Below are 21,220 nucleotides of genomic sequence, written 5' to 3' on the forward strand. Positions count from 1 at the left end.
TAAAGATTTTTATTAAAGATTGAAAGAAAGTTTTACCAATTCATATGGAAGATTATCTTTAAATTATTTTTTATTGTTAATTCAAGATAATATACTATATATTGTTTAAATTACATTTTACTACAAATTAGAAAATAGGAAATAAAGATTTTTATTAAAGATTGAAAGAAAGTTTTACCAATTCATATGGAAGATTATCTTTAAAATATTTTTTTATTGTTAATTCAAGATAATATACTATATATTGTTTAAATTACATTTGACTACAAATTAGAAAATAGGAAGTAAAGATTTTTATTAAAGATTGAAAGAAAGTTTGACCAATTCATATGGAAGATTATCTTACCCTTTTTTGTTTTTACAATGAGATAACACAAACATAAAGTGGACCCATTTTGAAGATTTATTTCTTTCTATTCTCTTTCTAAAAAAATTATTATATTTTACCTAAAATAATAACATAATCTCTATTAGCGAAAAGCCTAAAACTAAAATTTCAGGACTGGAATATATGGTGTGATACATTTGCACATAAAGATTTAAATGTAATGTTAAGAGTTGTGATGTAGCTTTTGGGCAATCTCCCATTTAATTCTCATATGTTACAAAAAAAATGCGAAAACATTATTACCTATAAGCATAAATATGCACCATATACTAAAGATGATATAAACTAAGAAGTGAATTATAACAATCGAAAGCGGGTATATAAAAACCAAAACCGAGTATACTCCATATACCAAAACCATGTAATAAGAAGTGAAAACAAATTGTGGTTTAGCTTTTAAATATTTAAATATAATGTTAAGAGTTGTGATTTAACTTTTGGGCAATCTTCCATACAATTCTCTTATGTTACAAAAAAAGACGGAAAAAATATTACATAAACATAAATATGCACCATATATTAGAGATGATATAAACTAAGAAGTGAATTATAACAATCGAAAGCGGGTATATAAAAACTAAAACCATATATCAAAACCATGTACTAAGAAGTGAAAACAAATTAACCGGGTATCCTCCGTGTACTGCTAAAAAGTGAAAACAAATTGGGTAAGTACTCCATAAGCAGAAATGTGAACGGTGAACCATATACATTGTTTTATATACACTTGGAAACAGTGTTGAAAAAAAAATGGTTGTGTGAACGAACCGGGCTGGCTCTGAAAAAAAGCTCAATTCTTTTTTGTGTCAACATCTCAATTTCGTGCGACCTCAAATTTCAAAACAGTGTTGGCCCAAAATTGTTTGAACCAAATTGCATTAACCGAGACATCCATTTCTTAATTGAACCGAACCAAAATGTTACTCGAAACTGACTATCCGAACTACCTGAAGTCAACAGGATTAGAAAATACATCCAAAAAACTATGATTTCTGTTGTACAATTTTTTTTTATTTTTTTTTGAAAGATATTCTACAAATCTTCCACTAAAGAAACAACCAACTCCCCGTAGTCGAGACATGAAGACGATGATGGTGTGAAGTTAATTAATCTCTCACTACACGTTAATCGTGATCAATATCAATATGCACAAATAGTTAACCAATTCAGTAATTTTTATCCTTTGGATCAATCTTACTATGCGCAAAAGTGAACCAAACTCAGAAAAAGAAAAAAAAAAAAAAAAAAAACTACCCTAGCTATCACCATTGTTATAGATTTGAATATGGTTCTGCAAGAATATGATAACATATAACATTCATGGACCGAAAAGTTTAAATTTACTTAACAACCAAGTTCCTTTGATACATGTTGGAGCACTCCTAATAAGTAGACGGCTTTTGCTTCGGAGTTGGAAGATTTCAGAATTTTAAAATTCTCTATTTTTTATGACTCCACATTGTAACAATATATGTGATGGTTGCCTTGTAAAGAATACATGAGCATGAGATTCAACTTTTTCTCAAGTATGCTCTTCAACTCAGAAATTGGTTTTTTACCCGTTTCTATTTTAAATAAGTTTTGTATAAAGATAAATAATCATATCCATAATACAGAATAAACTCAAACCTTATAAATGAACTGCGGTAATTTATGGCAGGGGTCTGCGGTCTGCCACCAAATTCAGGCTCATGAATTTGAACATCAGCGATGGAAAAGAGACTATAATTTAACATGTTTTGGTCCTGGCTTGAAGATACTATAAGCTTTCAAATTGATTAAAAATATCAAGAAATAAAACTCCAAAACATATAAGACACTTGATATTAGTTTCAACGTAACATGGCATCGACATACACATATACAAGAGTGAACCACAAAAAAAAGGTAAATAAATTAAAGAGAAGAAACTGATCAGGGGGAGACGATCATCTCATTGCATTGCCACGACCCACGAGCAGCATCCATCGCCTTTTTGGGTTCACATGGCAAAGACAGGCTCGTCCTCCCTTTTTGCTCGTGAATTTATTTTCTCTCTAATTAATTTCTACCTTGGTCGAACCTATATTTCCTCATATCATCATTTGATTCATATGCTGATGCATGGAACCATAAAGGTATGTATAAGTTAATTTTTTTTTTTTAATATTCAACTCTTAGTAGTTCACCTTCTCATAGGGATTTCACTTCCTTGTATAAAAGAATACATCTTACGAAAAACATTTAAATCCCAAAAAATAAAATTTCAAACAGGCATAAAAATGAAAAAACCGAATATGTTGAATGTAAACAAAAACAAATCAGCACAACAAAATTAGAGGAAACACCACGTAGAAATTGGAAATGGAAAAAGAAGTGAACTCGTGAACCGCTATATTTACCAAAAGAGCACACATACAGACTAACCTTCCTCATAAAAGCCTCATGTTGTCACACTTGACGTTTTAATGCTAATTAATGTTCATACGCTATAAATACCTAAGGTTGTCCTATTTCTCCACCTTTCATATCTTCTCTATCATAACTATCCTAAACCTTTTCTCATCTTCTTCTTATTCTTCACTCTCTCTCTTTCCGGCGTCACTATGGCGGCTGCCGCTGGTAAAGGCAACGAACTCGACCACATCAAGAATGAATCCGTTGATCTGGTACGTAGTTATATTTGTGTAGTCTTAACTAGTTTTCTATGATCTGTAAGTTTTTTTAACTCCGGCCCGACTAATTCTAAAATTTTTGTTCCGTACGTAGGAAATATACATATATATATATATATGTATAGTAGTACTAAGTAGTAACTATTTCGATGTGTAATCACTTATATTTTGTCCCATAAGGGTTGACATGTGTTTCACTATAAAATGATTCAAGCTAGCTTGAAAAAATGAAAAAGAAAATAATAACATAAATGATGGGTCTAGGTTCGAATACCCATGGAGGAAGTGTTCGAGGAACTGAAATGTACAAAACAAGGTCTTACGACAGATGAAGCTTCCCACCGTCTCGACCTCTTTGGTCCCAACAAGCTCGAAGAGAAGAAGGTTTCTTCTTCTACTTCTTAGTATTATACAGTGTCGTGCCAACGACTCGAGAGGCCTAGGGCTAAATTATTAAAAATTACTTTTTAAAATTTAATCAACACTATATTATCTAAAATTTGGATTAAAATAAATTTGCATAGAGTTTTTGGATCAAATATTAAGAAGTATAAAAGATGACAACAAAAAGATAAATGCTAATGATGATAAAAGATCAAATTTTTACTTAAAAACACTTGAATATTAAAATTAACTGAATAAATTTTAACAAAATGTGGCCTAAAAAAATATATGATTGGGATGTGGCCTAGGGCTATTGCCCCTTTTTATATCAAGTAAGCACGGCACTGGTATGATATATAATTGGTAGAAACCGTGCATTCATGAAAGACCTTTTAAGTTTTAATGTTGTGATTGGATAAAATTAACGCAGGAAAGCAAGTTACTAAAGTTTTTAGGGTTCATGTGGAACCCATTGTCGTGGGTGATGGAGGCGGCAGCACTAATGGCGATCGTTTTGGCAAACGGAGGAGGACGGCCACCGGATTGGCAAGACTTTGTTGGGATAGTGTGTTTGCTATTCATCAACTCAACCATTAGTTTCATTGAGGAAAACAATGCCTGTAATGCTGCAGCCGCTCTCATGGCCGGTCTTGCCCCCAAGACAAAGGTTACAAATTAAAATTATTTCTATTTCTAATAAAATTATGTTTAACTCTTTTAAAAATTAAAATGAATTCGTAAAATTGAATACTCGAATGTATGTAAACTAGATAAAGACCCGTGATGATAACATATTAATATTATTAACAATTTTTGAAATAAATTTTCAAACTGTGAAATCAATTTTTTTTTTTTTTTTAAACATATATCACCTATACAACCTTCAACTACACCATTTACAATTAAAATATATATAGATTTAAAATAGAATATATTTTTTTAATCAGAAATTTAAAACAAAACATATTTTTTAAAATCAGAAATATAAAACCTTACATATTTACAACTCTAGTCACTAAGTATTTTTAATTAGCTGATTGTGCACACTAATTTGAAATTTCTTGTTGTTGTATTTGGTTATGAGTGAAGGTGCTTAGAGATAATCAATGGAGAGAGCAAGAAGCTTCGATTCTTGTTCCCGGAGACGTAATCAGCCTCAAGCTCGGCGACATCATCCCCGCCGACGCCCGTTTACTCGACGGCGATCCTCTCAAGATCGATCAATCATCTCTCACCGGCGAATCGATCCCCGTAACCAAAAATCCCGGCGATGAAGTCTTCTCCGGCTCAACTTGCAAACAAGGCGAGATCGAAGCCATCGTCGTCGCAACCGGAGTCCACACGTTCTTCGGCAAAGCAGCTCACCTCGTCGACAGCACAAACCAAATCGGCCATTTCCAGAAAGTTCTCACTTCGATTGGTAACTTCTGTATCTGTTCGATCGCTTTAGGAATCGTCGTTGAGCTTCTCGTGATGTATCCGATTCAACGCCGTGAGTATCGAGACGGGATCGATAACTTGCTCGTTTTGTTGATCGGAGGGATACCTATAGCTATGCCTATTGTGTTGTCTGTTACGATGGCGATTGGATCTCATATATTGTCTAAGCAAGGAGCTATTACTAAGAGGATGACTGCAATTGAGGAAATGGCTGGTATGGATGTTTTGTGTAGTGATAAGACTGGAACTCTCACGCTTAATAAGCTTACTGTTGATAGGAACTTAGTTGAGGTTTTCGCCAAAGGAGTTGGTAAAGAACATGTTTTCCTTTTGGCTGCGAGAGCTTCGAGGATTGAGAATCAAGATGCGATTGATGCTGCTATTGTTGGAATGCTTGCTGATCCTAAAGAGGCTCGTGCTGGTGTTAGAGAGGTTCATTTTTTTCCTTTTAATCTGGTTGATAAGAGAACCGCGTTGACGTATGTTGACTACTCGGATGGAAACTGGTATAGAGCTAGTAAAGGAGATCCAGAGCAGGTAAGTGAACTGGCGTATTTCTATGTTTGTCACTGGTTTTGGTGGTTGTGTAAATGTATCTTTGTTAACAGATACTAAACCTCTGCGATTGCAAGGAAGATGTAAGGAGGAAAGTTCATGGAGTGATTGATAAGTTTGCGGAACGTGGACTTCGATCTTTGGCTGTTGCAAGACAGGTTTAGTTTCTTTGTTATTATTATATATCCGTGATGGGATAGTATCGAGAAGGTTCTGCATCCTTGTCTCTTTTTTTGTTCCTTGGGTTTATATTTGTTTTTATACTGGTTCAGGAAGTTCCTGAGAAGAAAAAAGATGCTTCTGGTGGCCCATGGCAATTTGTAGGTCTTTTACCTCTGTTTGATCCTCCAAGGCATGACAGTGCCGAGACAATCAGGAGGGCTTTAAACCTTGGTGTTACTGTTAAGATGATAACAGGTAATAATAAGCAAACAATTCTTGTCTCTCTCCTTTTTCAATTTGCTTGAAAGTAGTTTGTCTTTCTCACTGAAACCAGGGGACCAACTTGCAATTGGGAAAGAAACTGGTCGCAGGCTTGGAATGGGCACGAACATGTATCCCTCTTCTGCGCTGCTCGGACAAGAAAAATATTCTTCCTTGGGTGCACTTCCTGTGGATGACCTGATAGAGAAGGCTGATGGATTTGCAGGAGTCTTTCCAGGTAGAAAGGCTATATCTTTTGCCACGTGTTCTACTACTTTTCAAGATTCTTATCGATGAATTCTCTGGTGCACTGAAAATCGCAGAGCATAAGTATGAGATTGTTAGTAGGCTGCAACAGAGGAAGCACATATGCGGTATGACTGGAGATGGTGTGAATGATGCCCCAGCTCTCAAGAAGGCGGATATTGGTATAGCTGTTGCTGATTCTACTGATGCTGCGAGAGGCGCTTCTGATATCGTTCTCACAGAACCCGGATTGAGTGTTATCATTAGTGCAGTGCTCACCAGTAGAGCCATATTCCAAAGAATGAAAAACTACACTGAGTTTAAAATTCTTCTCATTCAAGTTTTCGTCAATTTACAGACTCAGTAACTCCAATCTTGATATTATCTTTCTGTGTAGATTTATGCGGTTTCAATCACTATACGTATTGTGGTAAGTGTTGTTAGTATATCTCACGAGGTTTTATTCGATTTAAATGATTCCAGTTCTAATACAAAGTTATCGCAATGTCTGCAGTTTGGCTTCATGTTCATTGCTCTCATATGGCAGTTTGATTTCTCGCCTTTCATGGTCCTGATCATAGCAATCTTAAACGATGGTGAAGTCACATTATAGGGTATTGAGTAAATGTAATAGTGAAAAGTCGATCAAACTAACAAAACCATTGCTATTTATAGGAACAATCATGACAATATCGAAGGACAGAGTGAAGCCATCTCCACAGCCAGATAGCTGGAAACTAAGAGAAATTTTCTCGACAGGTGTTGTTCTTGGAGGCTACCAGGCCTTCATGACTGTCGTTTTCTTCTGGGCGATGAAAGATACTAATATTTTCTCGGTAAATACTCTTATTTTCAGTTGCTTCTCAAGGCCAGTTCAAAAAGCTAAAGCTAAATCTTATGGGGTGTATGTAGAACACGTTAGGTGTTAGACCATTAAGCCAACGTCCTGAACAAATGATGGCTGCCCTGTATCTACAAGTTAGCATCATAAGTCAGGCTCTCATCTTCGTCACCAGATCCCGTAGCTGGTCCTTCGTTGAACGCCCTGGTCTTCTCTTACTTGGTGCATTTGTCATAGCTCAACTGGTATGCACACATTTTAACATATAACACTTGCTTCTCCTTTAAAAAAATTCATGAAAACAGAAGAAGTTAATACCAGTCTAAACAATCTCAGGTGGCGACATTTATAGCAGTTTATGCAAACTGGAGTTTTGCCCGGATAGAAGGAGCCGGTTGGGGATGGGCTGGAGTGATCTGGCTATATAGTCTCATAACTTACATCCCTCTTGACCTACTCAAGTTTGGAATCCGCTACGTTTTGAGTGGCAAAGCATGGTTAAACCTTCTTGAAAACAAGGTCTCGATACAAATACCGAAAGTCCCAGAGTAACCTATGAATCTTGCTACTTATCTATTTTTGTTTCTATGTACAAAACAAAACAGACTGCTTTCACGACGAAGAAAGACTATGGGAAAGAGGAAAGAGAAGCTCAATGGGCTGCAGCTCAAAGAACCCTCCATGGCCTTCAACCAGCAGAGACGAACAACATCTTTAACGAAAAGAATAGTTACAGTGAGCTCTCTCAGATTGCTGAACAGGCCAAACGGCGAGCTGAGGTTGTCAGGTAAAGAAACTAATTTATACTTTTCACACAATCACACCATCAATTCACAGCTCGAATAACGCCATATGTGCATGAGCTCAACCAGATTCTCGCCTTTCTTAACTCGCCGTTTAAACCATTATTTATCTCTTCTCCGACTTCATACCATTAACCGATATTGTCAAAACTTGATCTTACTCGAACATCAATTTTCTTTTTTCGGTTGTTCCACAAGTTTTTGCTAAATGATGGGGTTTGATGATGTCTGCAGGCTGAGAGAGATAAATTCATTAAAAGGGCATGTAGAGTCAGTGGTGAAGCTCAAAGGACTTGACATTGACACGATTCAGCAACATTACACAGTTTAAGCTAAATTGTGAAACCAAACTATTATTATTAGTTTCAGAAAATGAAAAAAAAAAAAAACAAAGTTGCATGTGTATGTAGAATCTTTCCTCCTTTTGTCTTCTAACTGTCCGAAGATCATAAAAGAGAACTCAGTTCTTTACAATGCTTTTTGTTGTTGACTTTGTAAGTGTGACTGCTTATTATCTTTGTTATAAAATATGTAATCTTTTTCCACTGAGCATGTAAATTTGGTAATTTTTGCTGTACCATTATTGAAAATGAAGTCAAATATGTAAAATTAATGACATGACATGTTCTCGTTGTATTTTAGAACCAACTCTGAAATGATACTGTTTGTGAAACAGAGGGAGTAAAATTTTGACTCATCAAGACATTAAATTTGTGCATTTTTATCAATTTTTGAAACAATTCAATGTCAAGTTCACTAAAATGTAAGAGTAAAATTCTTCAATTATATATATAGTTCTTGATAAAGTAATTTATTAAAATCACATGGGAATGATTCAATTGTACTAATAGAAGCAAGAGTCAAACCTAATTTATATATATTTACAATTCACAACAACTTGTTATTTAAATTTTATTCATTTTATATGCTAAAATGCTAATTAAACAAAACTTTTACGTTATCAAACCTCATTTCATCAGACAATGGATACCGATCTTGGGACAGTGACAAGATAAATCGAAATATCGATCCTGCAGACCAGAGAATGCTTAACACTTATCTTCCTCAGAAACAAGGGTCAGATAAATTAATATGGCATTATACCAAATCAGTTGACTACACAGTTCGTTCGGGATACTGGTTCTCTATGAACAATCCCAACAATCCATGCGACCTACCACCGAAATCACATGGTTCAGTAAGCTTGAAAAGACAAATATGGAAACTTAATATTCTACCAAAGATAAAACATTTCCTATGGCGATTACTCTCTAAATCTCTGCCTACAGTTACTCGTTTAATAACTAGGGGAATGAATTTAGACCTTGTTTGTCCAAGGTGTCTGCAGAATGATGAAACAATTGATCATTTACCTTTTTTATGTCCTTATGCTGAGTCAATTTGGCAATTAGCAAACATTCCTATCCATATTTTATATTCTTCCTCTATTAACTGTGAATCTGTTTTATAGGCTATTTTCACACTCCGAAATGATCCAGACCTCCCCACACATACAAAGTTTCTCCCTTTTTGGGTGCTTTGGCATATTTGGAAAACAAGGAATAAATTTATTTTCGAAGGAATGTCGGAAGCTCCTGAACATATAGCTTTACGAGCCAAAGCAGATGTAAGATAATGGTGTCGGCTTGAACATGATTCATATCGGGTTAACTCAACCATTCAACAACCAAAGTCAATGCACTGGACAAGACCAACACAACATTTCCTCAAATGTAACTATGATGCGAGTTATGATCCCATATCTCAGGCGGCCAAAAGTGGCTGGATACTACGCAACAATGCAGGAATTTCTAATCGTTGGGGATCATCGGACTTGGGACAGGCTTCTTCACCTTTGGAAGCTGAAGGCAAAGCTCTTCTATCAGCATTACAACAAACTTGGATCCGGGGAATAAGAAATGTTGTATTTGAAGGCGACCGTGAGACACTAACCAAGATGCTGAACAACTCAGTTTATATAGCTTCAATAGAAGGAGTTTATAAGGACATTTTACATTGGTCACAATTTTTTGAGCAAATCAAATTTGATTACACTCCAAGAACATGTAATAATACAGCTCATGTATTAGCAAAGTTAGGTTGTACAACAAACAGTTTCTATTATGCTTGTTTTCATCCCCCAGTGTGGTTATCAGATTCTCTTTGTAACGATTACAATTTCTCATCAATATAATTCTTTTTTGACGAAAACAAAAAATCCAAAAAATAATATATATATATATATATATATAACCTTAAGATGACAAGTAAATTTGAAAATAAAATTATACATCATGATGTTCATAAGGAGAATAATATATACGCAGTACTAATAGACCAAAAAAACAATTAAGATTGAAGACAACTTAGATGATTGAAAAAATAATTATTTTCTCATGCTTCAAAACTAAAATACAATATATATATATATATATATATATATCATATCTTACATGTATATCATGCAAACCAATTGCACTTCTTATAAACATAATAGCATATGCTATGCTACACTAAGACAATATTAGTTGAATACAAAAAAAAATATAGAATTTTCAAAATTATAGTATGAGACTTGAGATATGAGGGTTAGCGAGATGTGTGTCTTGCTATTTACAGGAAAAATGAAGTTAAAAACATATTAAAAATTTATTATTTAATTGGGTGGTTAATCCACTAATCTTTATATCAATTCATATGTTATTCTCATACAATACAAACTATAATACAAAATTATTTCTTTCTACATTAAAAAGTAATTTATGTAACAAAGAATTTCATACTTTTTTTTATTGATATAATACTCTTGCCGTTTATTTTCCGCATATAAAGTTATGAATATTACTGATGGTCGGTTGCTAGTTTTATCTTTAAAACTTCTATTATCATCTACCTATTTTGTAATTCAATATTGCTACATCCAAAATTAATTCTCGAGTTAAAATTATCAGTATCATGAATCAACTGTTTTTCGTATGAACATGGTTTTACAGGCACCATAAGGTACATAACTTTTACAATGTAAATATTTTGAAAAAGAGTTATCGAAAGAGAAAATTTTATTATTTCTTTATATATACTTCAAAATATAAAATTAATATTATACCATGATAATCATCCAATACATATTTTATATCTAGTTATTTATAGTTATTATAAATATTATAATAATTGTTACACTAATGGTAGTTTTCATCAAATAAAATAGAATAAAACAATAAAAGATTTTGTATTTCTATATTGAATCAACAATCTATCATACATAAATTATCCTATCGTTTACAGATGAGTTTTTTCGACACATAAGCTCATAAGTATTTTTAGTTTTTATGGTTGGTTACTCTAATCTTGAGACTTTCATTAATATTTACTAATACAGTCTTGCTATATCACCAATTAAGCCTATGGTTAACGATATCAATATATCAATCATTAATGAATCAAAATCTTTTCTTTTTGGTATATCACAAGTTAACCCAATTGTTAACAATATCAACATATCATAAATGATTCAAACTTTTTTCTATTAAACACAATTAATCAAGCCAAATACTACTTATTAAGTAAAGAAATTCAAAAATTAAGACTAAAAAAACAATTTTAATGGAACACGTTTGCAGAGAGAGAAATAGAGAAGAGATTAAGAGAAGAAGAAGAAGAGGAAACAAAAAAAAAAAAAAAAAAGAAAAAAAAAACGAAGGAAACCCAATAAGCAGCGATCGAAGCTTTAACTCAAGAAGAGCGAAAAGCTCAGACATTCAAATCCGACGGCAATACGAGAAAGCCACAAAAGAGAATCCAAGATTTTTGGGTTCATACAATCGAAGACACAGACACGAACTAAGGAACCGAACAAGATTCATTTTAGGTTGGTCTGAAGTTTTTTTTACTTGTTCTATCTCTTCTCCTGTGTTCTTTTTGTCTGAAAAAATTCTGGTCAAATCTTTTTTGTTCTCGAATCAATATCTAACACTTGTTTTGTCTGCTTACAAGCTTGTGTCTCTCTTCTCATTGCCTTGTTTCCTCTTTATCCAATTCGAATTTTGATACCCCAATTCGTGTCTTCTCTTTGCTCTGTTCCCAAAGCTTGGATCTTTTTGGAACTTCACTGATCTCGATTTACTTCTGTTAAATTCCGAAAATTTCAAAGCTTTTTTTTGCTTTCTAATTGGGATTGACAATGTTGGGTCTTTCTTGCTGGTGCAGTTTCGTGGAGTTGGCGAGAGTCTCGTTGCGCTGTTTTCTTCTTCTTCTTCTTGGAGAGAGAGTGGTATGATTTGGTGGCCTCAAAGCTAGGGTTTTTTGAATACCGAATCAGAAAGGTTGAAACTTTGAGGGCTTTTGTGTGAGTTGGTCTGTGGATATGTTCTTTAGGGTTTTAGTTCTGAGGGAGATGAGATTTGTTGCCTTTGCATTGTATGGATTTGGGAATTGCTAGTTCTGGGTCGTACATAAATCAGTTTGCATTTGTTTGGTGTGAAGGACTATAGAATTTGAGAGAGTGCGTCTGTGCACTCTCCCCCCCACTGTACATCTGGTTTTTGTTGTAGAAGAAGAAACAAAAAAAGTAAGTTTTGGTGAGAGTAATTATGCAACGGTCTCAAGATACGAGGGTTGATTTGGGTGAATTGAAAGGGCAAATTGTGAAGAAGATTGGGGTTGAAAGATCGAGAAGGTATTTTTATTATCTAGGCAGGTTTCTAAGTCAGAAGCTTACTAAGAGTGAGTTTGATAAGACATGTTCAAGGTTGTTAGGGAGGGAGAATCTTTCTCTACATAACCAGTTGATCCGTTCTGTCTTGAGAAATGCGTCTGTTGCCAAGTCCCCACCACCAGATCACGAAGCTGGTCATTCGACTAAACCTTTGGCGAATGCTTTTCAGAGTAGAAGAGATGGTCCTGAAGAAAGTGGATCTTTGATACCTAACCATAACCAGAATGAAGGTGTATGGTCCAATGGCGTTTTGCCCATCTCTCCACGGAAAGTTAGGTCGGGACTGCGTGACAGGAAGACCAGAGATAGGCCTAGTCCACTAGGGTCAAACGGGAAGGTCGAACATATGTTGCATCAGCCAAGTTGTAGAGATGACAATAGAGGTAGTAGTGTTGGTATGGAAAACGGGGATTTGAGTCAATTTGATTATCAAAGATCAGGCAGATATGGTGCTGATGAAAGAGATGGTGAGTTTCTTCGTCCTGTGGAGAAACCGAGAATAATACCAAATAAGGAAAAAGTTGCAACTGCATCATCTATGAGAGATGATGAAAATAAAGAAGAGCAGGCTAGGCTAAGTCTATCAGTGAGTCCTTTGACTGCACCTCTAGGGATTCCTTTTTGTTCAGCTAGCGTCGGTGGCTCTCGTAGAACGGTTCCTGTTTCGACCAGCGCTGACGTAAATAGTTGTTATGACAGTGATGGATTACCTGATATAGAGATGCTAAAGAAAAGGATGGAGAATATTGCAGTAGCACAGGGTCTTGAAGGGGTTTCAATGGAGTGTGCTAAGACGTTGAATAACATGTTGGATGTGTATCTGAAGAATCTGATGAAATCATGCTTTGATTTGGTTGGAGCCCGGTCCAATAATGGTGATCCTGGGAAACAAACTATAGACAAGCAGCAGTGTCAAAATAAGATTGTAAATGGTGTGTGGCCAAGTAACAGTTTGCAAATACAAACTCCCAATGGGCCTTCTGACGTAACACAAGATCATCATTCTGTGTCTCTGCTTGATTTTAGAACTGCCATGGAGTTAAATCCACAGCAGCTTGGCGAAAACTGGCCAATCCTCCGAGAGAAAATTTCCATGCGGTCTTTCGAGGAACAAGACTTTGAGGTGTGATGCATGCAAGTTGATGTTACATATTGTCTGATTCAGCCTGCTCTTGTCCAAGAGGGGACAACTAATTTTTGGATGCAAAAAGATTTACTGTGTAGTTCCACAATGAACCAGAAAGAGATGAAGTTATGAGTTCTGAGCTGAAAAGCACATCATTATGACTGCAGCAGCAAGTTAGTAGATTATTAAAAATGGAACTAATCTCAAAGAACCGTATAAAGATACGTGTTGTTGATTGCCATGTTGTAAGATTAGCGGTAATTGGCAATCTCAAAGAGTTTCGAGCTTTGTGTGTAAACCCGAGGCAAATAAGGGAATTGGGGAGACAGTTTTGGCAGAGATACTGTGCTTTCAAGTCGGTGCAAGGTACAATGTCAATCATGTAATAGCTGCAGTTTGCTCTGTATGTAACCTAGTCTTTTAGCATTGTTTAGAATTCATATCTTAATAACAAATTTGACATCCGTTTTTGTTTTCTCATTTTAATGGAAATTTTCTCTCTTACGAAGTCCACAATACATTGCCTCGTTCCTTGACTGTTGGTTGTTTCCTGTCTGGTACATAGACTCTTCGTCAGATTTAATTATATACTTTACCTGGAGTTTTTGTTCCTCTGTATATGGAAAGAATTGACTGAAACGATCAAACTCTATTCAAGAAGTTGTAGCTATAAAGGGAAAATCTCTGGATGTTGTAAGCATTAGGATTCATAAATCCCTTACTGATTCTGCTTTCAGCTTCTCGTCCTATCCAAGCATTAAATGCTGAGGTCATTTGTCGAAAATTGATAGAGACCTTTTGCTTTTCCTATTGATGGTGGTCACTTGGGTGAGAACTTTATAGGATACATGATGGTGTTGTGTTAAATATTCCATGAGCTTTAATGGCTATGATGTTACTTAGAACATGTTTGTTCTGTGAGTCAATGTTAAAGATATCAACGCTATCACAGGAGTCATCTTCTGGCAAGTCTCACTTGTTGGACGAAATCTTGCTACTGTTCATGACTGATGAAGCAGGCAATTCTTGCTGGTGAGTTCTTGAAATATTATTACATCTTTTGTATTTCTGTACCCATGAAACAGCTTCTCGACATGCTTAAATTATGATAGAGAATATGTTTTGGGATATATGTATATGAATGAGGCTACTCTAGTGTGTGGTTCTTTGACATGATACTTGCATGCTAAAAAACACTACGCTTCACAACTGTGGCATCCAGAGATTTGCTTTCAACTAGTTTCCATATGTGATAGTTTGCTCTTTCTTCAGATGAACTGATCTCTAATCGGTCATGCTTTCCTGTGCTTACAGTGTAAACCTTTTAACTTCATCTTCTTCTTTTTTTTTCTTTTCTTAACTCAACAGAGATTCACAGAGATCAAAACAGGGGAAAATGAATGGATTGAATACTTTTATATTGTGATTTAGGAAATTATTTAGGATCTCCTGTTTCTGGAACGTTTTACTTTTAGGTTTAATTATATATAATAAGGATTAGCTCTTTCGTTTGCGAGACTTATCCTAGCTGGAAATTGCTTTGGAGATTTTGTGGGGTTAGGCCAAAGGAGAGAGCATAAATCTATTGGGTGTTTTACTCTACTCTTGTCACTTTGATTCCGTTTTAATAAATGAGTGTTTTGGGGTTAGATTTCTTGTGTTAGTTTCTATTTAATGGTTTCTATTTAATCGCCAAAAAGGATAGACTTGACTTGACTTGTATTGTTTTGGGATATTAGTATGATAACTGATAGGAGAAAGGGCTGAAAAATTGCTGCACTTCGCATTTTCCTTGTACTCACCTGGCATTTTGGCGATTAGAGACGTAACAACTAACATGAGGGTGTCACCGCAAGTACTTCGATAACTCTTCTTGAGTGAGCTACTAGTTGCAATGCTGTAAACAGTGAAATGAGAAGTCTTCAGGTAAATATAGATGATGGTGTTTCTTCTCAGATTTGACTAATATAGTAATAGGTGAACCTCATATAGGATGTTGTTAATGTCTAAGCTTAGGCGACCCAGAAGAAGTAGAAACTAGCTCGATATCTTGTTTGAACCTGCAGTAGCATTAAACTGATCAAAATACGATATCGAGATCCTAAATAGTAAACCGTGAAAATGATGTTGGCCAGCTAAGGAATCCAAGATCCGAAATGGTGCTGAACAGCTCCGAAGAGAGAGGAGTATTGATAGATTAGTTGATGTCTCAATCTAAAAGAGAAACTCTTGCTTCCTAATTTTGGAACTTGATGTCATGCTTACTCTCAACCACTACCCTTACACTCCCCCGTCTTATCTTCACTAACTCTGCTACTTTTTTTGTGTAGGCCAAGAATCTTCATATGTCTTTTCTAAACTTGTATCTCAAGTCCCAATATCATAACCGAAATCATGTTTCCATATGTATAGCATGAACGGTTAGAGATCAGTTCATCTAAAGAGGGAAACCTGGTAAGACGAAAGAGCTTCCAATAAGTTTCCATTGAGGCTTTTTCGCCTCCATGGCACTCAAAATTCCCAATCAAATTGAGAAAAAAAAAAAAAAAAAAAAAAAAACCAAATAGGCTCACAAGTCAAAAAGGTACTGAAATAAGCAAACAAACATGACGACTTCAAGAACAATGTTAAAAAAAATGCTCCTAAACAAAATTGTGTCTGTAAACAGTAACTGCAATCATAACTATATTGCAACTTGTCTCTACATAGAAACCACAAACGTGGACTCATGTGTAACCACTAGTTTCTCGAGACTCTCAACCATCCACCGTCCCATGTCGTAATTATGCGAATGTGACCCTTCATCATTCAATCAACTACATTCATGGATTCGTATCCCTTTTTTTCCCATAGTTAACATTTTTTTAAATCTTTACAAATTCTTCATTCACGTTTAGGCTTTAGCAATACCATTTCATCTTCTTAAATCTATCTCAACAACAATGGCAGAATCAGAAACTAGGTCAAATCTTAATACCATTAAGGATCACGAAGAAGATGAAGAAACAATAACAAAAACGCAGCCATTGATCCCAGGTTTACCAAACGAGATCGCTGAGCTTTGTCTCCTTCGTCTTCCTTACCCATACCATGCTCTGTTTCGCTCTGTTTCATCTTCATGGAACAAAAACATCACAAACCCTAGTTTCCTCTTCTCCAAGCAATCTCTCTCCATCTCTTCTCCTTAACTCTTCGTCTTCGCTTTCAACAAATCAACGGCTAAGATTCAATGGCAATCCCTAGACCTCGCATCTGGCCGTTGGTTCGTCTTGCCTCCTACGCCAAACTCTTTCACCAAAATCTCTTCTCCTCACGCGCTCTCCTGCGCGTCGAGTTCACGTCAGGGGAAGCTTTTTGTCCTCGGCGGCGGAGATGCTAACCGCTCCGCCGTCGTGTACACCGCTTTGACGAATCGCTGGTCGTTTATTTCTCCGATGTTGAGTCCGAGAACGTACTTTAACGCCGGGAATGTTAACGGTAAAATCATGGCCGTTGGTGGGAGTGTTGACGGTTTTGGAAAAGCGACGACGGAGGCCGAATCGTACGATCCAGAAACTGACACGTGGACGGCTCTGAAGAGAGTGCCGATGGTATTGGCCAAGTATGACTCAGCCGTGATCGGGAAAGAGATGTGCGTGACTGAAGGGTGGGCGTGGCCGTTCATGTTCCCACCGATGGGACAAGTGTTCGACTCCGATGAAAACACGTGGCGTGAAATGAGCGGTGGGATGAAAGAAGGGTGGACGGGTGTGAGCGTCGTGATCCGTGGTAGGCTGTTTGTGATATCGGAGCATGGTGATTTCCCGATGAAGGTTTATTTCTCGGAGGACGATACGTGGAGGTACGTGAGTGGTGAGAAGCTTCCAGGGGATAAGATGCGGCGGCCTTTCGCCGTGACGGGAGCTGACGACGGTCGTGTGTTTGTGGTGGCTGGTGGGCTTAATGTTGCCGAGGGGAGAGTGAGTGAGGGGGAAAATGGGGAATTTAGTGTTGCGTGGAGAATGGTTTCGTCACCTCAGAGTTTTGTTCATTTTTCACCTTCTAGTTGCCACGTCCTGTATGTCTGATTTCGTCTCCATATATAGTATGGTTCGATAGTTCGATTAAGCGAAAGCGTATAAAAACTACTTATGCATACGCGGTTATAATAAATTAAGCCTCATCATTTCATTTGATATGTGTCCAACTATTAATATAGAAAAATTTATTTGATTTGAATTATATCAACAAATTATTTAAGAATTAACACATAATGAATAAAAATCATTTTTCAAAAATACTCTTTTTAATAGTAAAATTTTAAACTCTAAATCCCAAATACTAAACTATACCCTTAAAAACTATACTCTAAATGTAAAATAGAGAATCTAAACCTTAAAACAATTCTAAAAATTAATTTAACATATTGTGACTGTTTAAAAGAAGACAAAAATGAAAATGTTTTAAAAAAAAAGTATTTTTGAAAAAAGATAGACATTTATAATAAATTCTCGATTTCTTTTTAGTTTTGGGGTTTGCAAAATCTAACCAACGAATTATTCTTCCTTTATGTCGGCAACCAACTAGATAATTGAACTGTAGTTTCGATAACCAAAAAAAAAAGGGTAAAATATAGGTTAAAATAGTTGGCACAACATCACTCCTTTGCGTATGTGAAACTTTTAGGGACCTGATCTTTTTCTTGACAACCTAACTTATCCTCTTATACAGTTCATAATGTTATATTAATATTGTTTGAAAGTTTAAAACTAGAGATTATCCACACCAAGAAAGAAGAAGTATTGTCTTTGGTAGATTATGAAAAGTCCGTAAGGCTGCTAGTTGCTACTAATGAATAGATTTAATAATAATTATTCCTAACAAATCAAATCTTCCACCACTTTTGTTATCACTGGAAACTTCCTCTAAAAACAAACAAATTCACAAGGGAAGAACAAATAAAATCCAAGTATTAAAAGAAACCAATGTTATACTTGATTTTGATTTATTCATCATCAACATCACCATCATCCTCCTCTTGCAAACTACTTAGACAGAAACAGCTTCGAGTCTGAGCCATCAAATCTCTCTTATTCTTCATCATCATCATAGCCATCTTCCTACGGTCATCATCATCATCCTCATCCTCATACTCATCATTATGATGATCATCATCTTCATTAGGTTCTTGTAACGCAAGTAAAGGCATAGAATTAGGGTTTTGCCACGAGTAAAAATTCGAAGCAGACATAGATCTTCCTCTCATCCTTAGCTTATTAGCTATAACCAATCTCCTCCTCTTGTTAAATGGATTCTCAAATTTCTCCAAATCCTTGGCGTTGTTGTTGCTCGCTGCTTCCATTAAATTCCCAAACGATTTCGATTTCCCGACATAATGATTCGACAACCCTCTCCTGAAACAAAACAAAACAAAAAAAACATCAGTATTCATATTCAGACCAAACAAAACAAGAACTAACTTTGAATCATTACAAAGAATCCAAAACTCAAAAATCATATTCTATAACTTAAGGATTTCAAGATTTAACAAAATCACTAAAGATTCACCAAATCAAGAACATAAGTGAAAAGACAAGAACTCAAGAAAACCAAAACTCAGAACTTACTTAATCGGAAGAGAGTCTTCAAGAGAAGAACTAAACGAATCAAGTGTTCCTCCAACTCCTCGATACGAAACGGCGTCGTCCTCTTCCTCCTCCTCCTCCTCCTCCTCCTCGTTTTCACTGCTCTCTCCGATCGACGACGACGAGCTATCCGACGATTCCTCCGGCGATTTACTCATCCTCAACCCGATCCCGATCTGAGATCCACCGCGTCCAGATTCATCAGCCAAAAACAGAGCCGTCTGAACAGCCTTATCCTGTGCCGCCGTAACGCCGCCACGATCTCTAACGTACGCCGCCATGCCGATTCCAAACGATGATCCCACCATAACCTCCATCTAACAATCTTAACCCGATCAAGATCTCTTCTTCTCTAGCCGACGACGGGGTTTGAATATCATAAAAAATTCGCCGGAGATGTGTGCGTAGGTTAAGAGCTTTAACCGGCGCAGGTTAAGTACTTTATATTATTGATTTGCCTCGAAACGATTCACACAAAAGAAGAGAGAAATAAAAGGGAAATGCAAAAACAACACTTGATCGAGAGAGAGAATAGATTCTCGATTTTATATTTATAACGACGATATCGTATAATTATACGGATTACGTATTTGTATTAAAATGTAGTATAGTTTAGTTATATACGTATGTTTTTACGAGGTCACGCACACACATGTTCCTAAATATAGAATAGTCCAAAGCACGCTAACGGCGACTTTGACGCCTTCGACACGGTCTTAATGACGTGGCGAATTTACATTGGTTTAAATCTCGGACTTTTGCCGGACGTTTCGGTTTACTGTCTCCGTTGATAGCGATGCCAGCGAGGACGACGTTGACTCCAGCGTTGACCAACGCTAAAAAAAAAGTCTAAATTAAAATAATAATAAAAAAATAAATTATTATACTAAATCATTTATGAGTTTTCATGATTAAAAGACATATTGTATTCAATATCAAAATATTTTTTATATATCTCTAATATATTCATTTTTATAATTAGTTACTTTTATTTTTCAAGCTAAAGTAAATAGTTTAATAAAAATCATTTATAATTATTTTCAAGATATAAAAATTCATTTATAATTATCTTCAAAATATAAAATCATTTAGATATTGAATAGTTAAAAGATATTAGATCTTACAATATTGAATAGATATTAGATATGAAAAACAAATTTAATTCAATATCTAAATATTTTTTATTTATTTCCTAAATATATCCTAAATGTAAAATAGAGAACCCAAACCTTAAAAAAAATTTAAAAATTAATTTAACATATTGTAATTGTGTAAAAGAGGGTAAAAATGAAAATGTTTATATGTTAAAAGTAAATATTGTGAAATTTTTTTTTGTTTATATGTTATTTTGAGTATGTAAATTTTAAAGTAAAGAGTAGAAAATTTTGTATAACATTTACTATGTAAAATTTAGAGTAAAGAGTCATATACTCAATATTTTGCATATGATTTTCTAATGAAAGTAGTTGAATTTGATTTTATTGATTTTGTAGTATTTAAATAATCTGATTATGAGATATATATATATATATATATATATATATATATTTTGAAAATAATTATAAATGATTTTTATATCTTGAAAATAATTATAAATGATTTTATATCTTGAAGATAATTATAAATGAATTTTTATATCTTGAAAATAATTATAAATGATTTTTATTAAACTATTTACTTTAGCTTGAAAAATAAAAAATAACTAATTATAAAAATGAATATATTAGAGATATATAAAAAATATTTTGATATTGAATAGAATATTTCTTTTAATCATGAAAACCTATAAATGATTTAGTATAATATATATATATATATATATATATATTTTTAATTTAGAATATTTTTTTTTTGTTAGTGTTGGTCAACGCTGGAGTCAACGTCGGTCTTCGCCAGAATTAATTGACAAGTGTACTGGCATATATATCTATGATATTGACCGTATAACATCATATAGTTTATGCATGTGGTCATGTAATACATATATTTCGTGTAATTAAATGTACAATAATATATTTAGCA

At 34.9% G+C, this 21,220-nt stretch overlaps 4 protein-coding genes across 8 annotated transcripts; 3 read left to right on the plus strand and 1 right to left on the minus strand.

Moving 5' to 3' along the window:
• The first annotated feature begins 2,870 nt into the window (after positions 1-2,870).
• Positions 2,871-8,279, plus strand: LOC104702974 (ATPase 5, plasma membrane-type-like). 5 transcript variants are annotated; one of them, XR_015562492.1, is made up of 15 exons: positions 2,871-3,036; positions 3,307-3,426; positions 3,857-4,093; positions 4,516-5,403; positions 5,475-5,579; positions 5,694-5,838; positions 5,918-6,082; positions 6,168-6,406; positions 6,488-6,520; positions 6,605-6,686; positions 6,766-6,849; positions 6,947-7,176; positions 7,268-7,450; positions 7,537-7,718; positions 7,969-8,279. XR_015562492.1 is itself a non-coding variant. In XM_087459653.1 (15 exons), the coding sequence occupies exons 1-15, from the start codon at positions 2,974-2,976 to the stop codon at positions 8,063-8,065; spliced, it is 2,874 nt and encodes a 957-aa protein (XP_087315779.1). In that variant the 5' UTR covers positions 2,871-2,973; the 3' UTR covers positions 8,066-8,279. The 5 variants fall into 5 exon arrangements, 4 of the variants coding, with proteins under 4 accessions (XP_087315779.1, XP_087315780.1, XP_087315781.1 ...); XM_087459653.1 differs by having other exon boundaries at positions 6,766-6,926; positions 7,003-7,176; XM_087459654.1 differs by having other exon boundaries at positions 2,894-3,036; positions 5,499-5,579; positions 6,766-6,926; positions 7,003-7,176.
• Positions 8,280-11,316: 3,037 nt separating this feature from the next.
• LOC104705017 (uncharacterized) lies at positions 11,317-14,087 on the plus strand. Its single transcript, XM_087459678.1, has 2 exons — positions 11,317-11,602; positions 11,941-14,087. Exon 2 carries the CDS (start codon positions 12,324-12,326, stop codon positions 13,575-13,577), a length of 1,254 nt encoding a protein of 417 aa, XP_087315804.1. The 5' UTR covers positions 11,317-11,602; positions 11,941-12,323; the 3' UTR covers positions 13,578-14,087.
• A 1,931-nt stretch (positions 14,088-16,018) lies between these two features.
• Positions 16,019-17,744, plus strand: LOC104702975 (F-box protein AFR). The gene is given in 1 exon segment (XM_010418908.3): positions 16,019-17,744. A coding segment is annotated over 1 exon segment (1,125 nt). The 5' UTR covers positions 16,019-16,516; the 3' UTR covers positions 17,642-17,744.
• A 651-nt stretch (positions 17,745-18,395) lies between these two features.
• Positions 18,396-20,115, minus strand: LOC104702976 (protein OXIDATIVE STRESS 3 LIKE 6). Its single transcript, XM_010418909.3, has 2 exons — positions 19,181-20,115; positions 18,396-18,967 (listed from the first exon to the last, which is right to left on the minus strand). The coding sequence occupies exons 1-2, from the start codon at positions 19,513-19,515 to the stop codon at positions 18,559-18,561; spliced, it is 744 nt and encodes a 247-aa protein (XP_010417211.2). The 5' UTR covers positions 19,516-20,115; the 3' UTR covers positions 18,396-18,558.
• Between the last annotated feature and the right edge of the window lie 1,105 nt (positions 20,116-21,220).

The sequence above is a fragment of the Camelina sativa genome, chromosome 7 (assembly GCF_030686135.1).
Source record: "Camelina sativa cultivar CO46 ecotype springtype chromosome 7, ASM3068613v1".
NCBI classification, from domain to species: domain Eukaryota; kingdom Viridiplantae; phylum Streptophyta; class Magnoliopsida; order Brassicales; family Brassicaceae; genus Camelina; species Camelina sativa.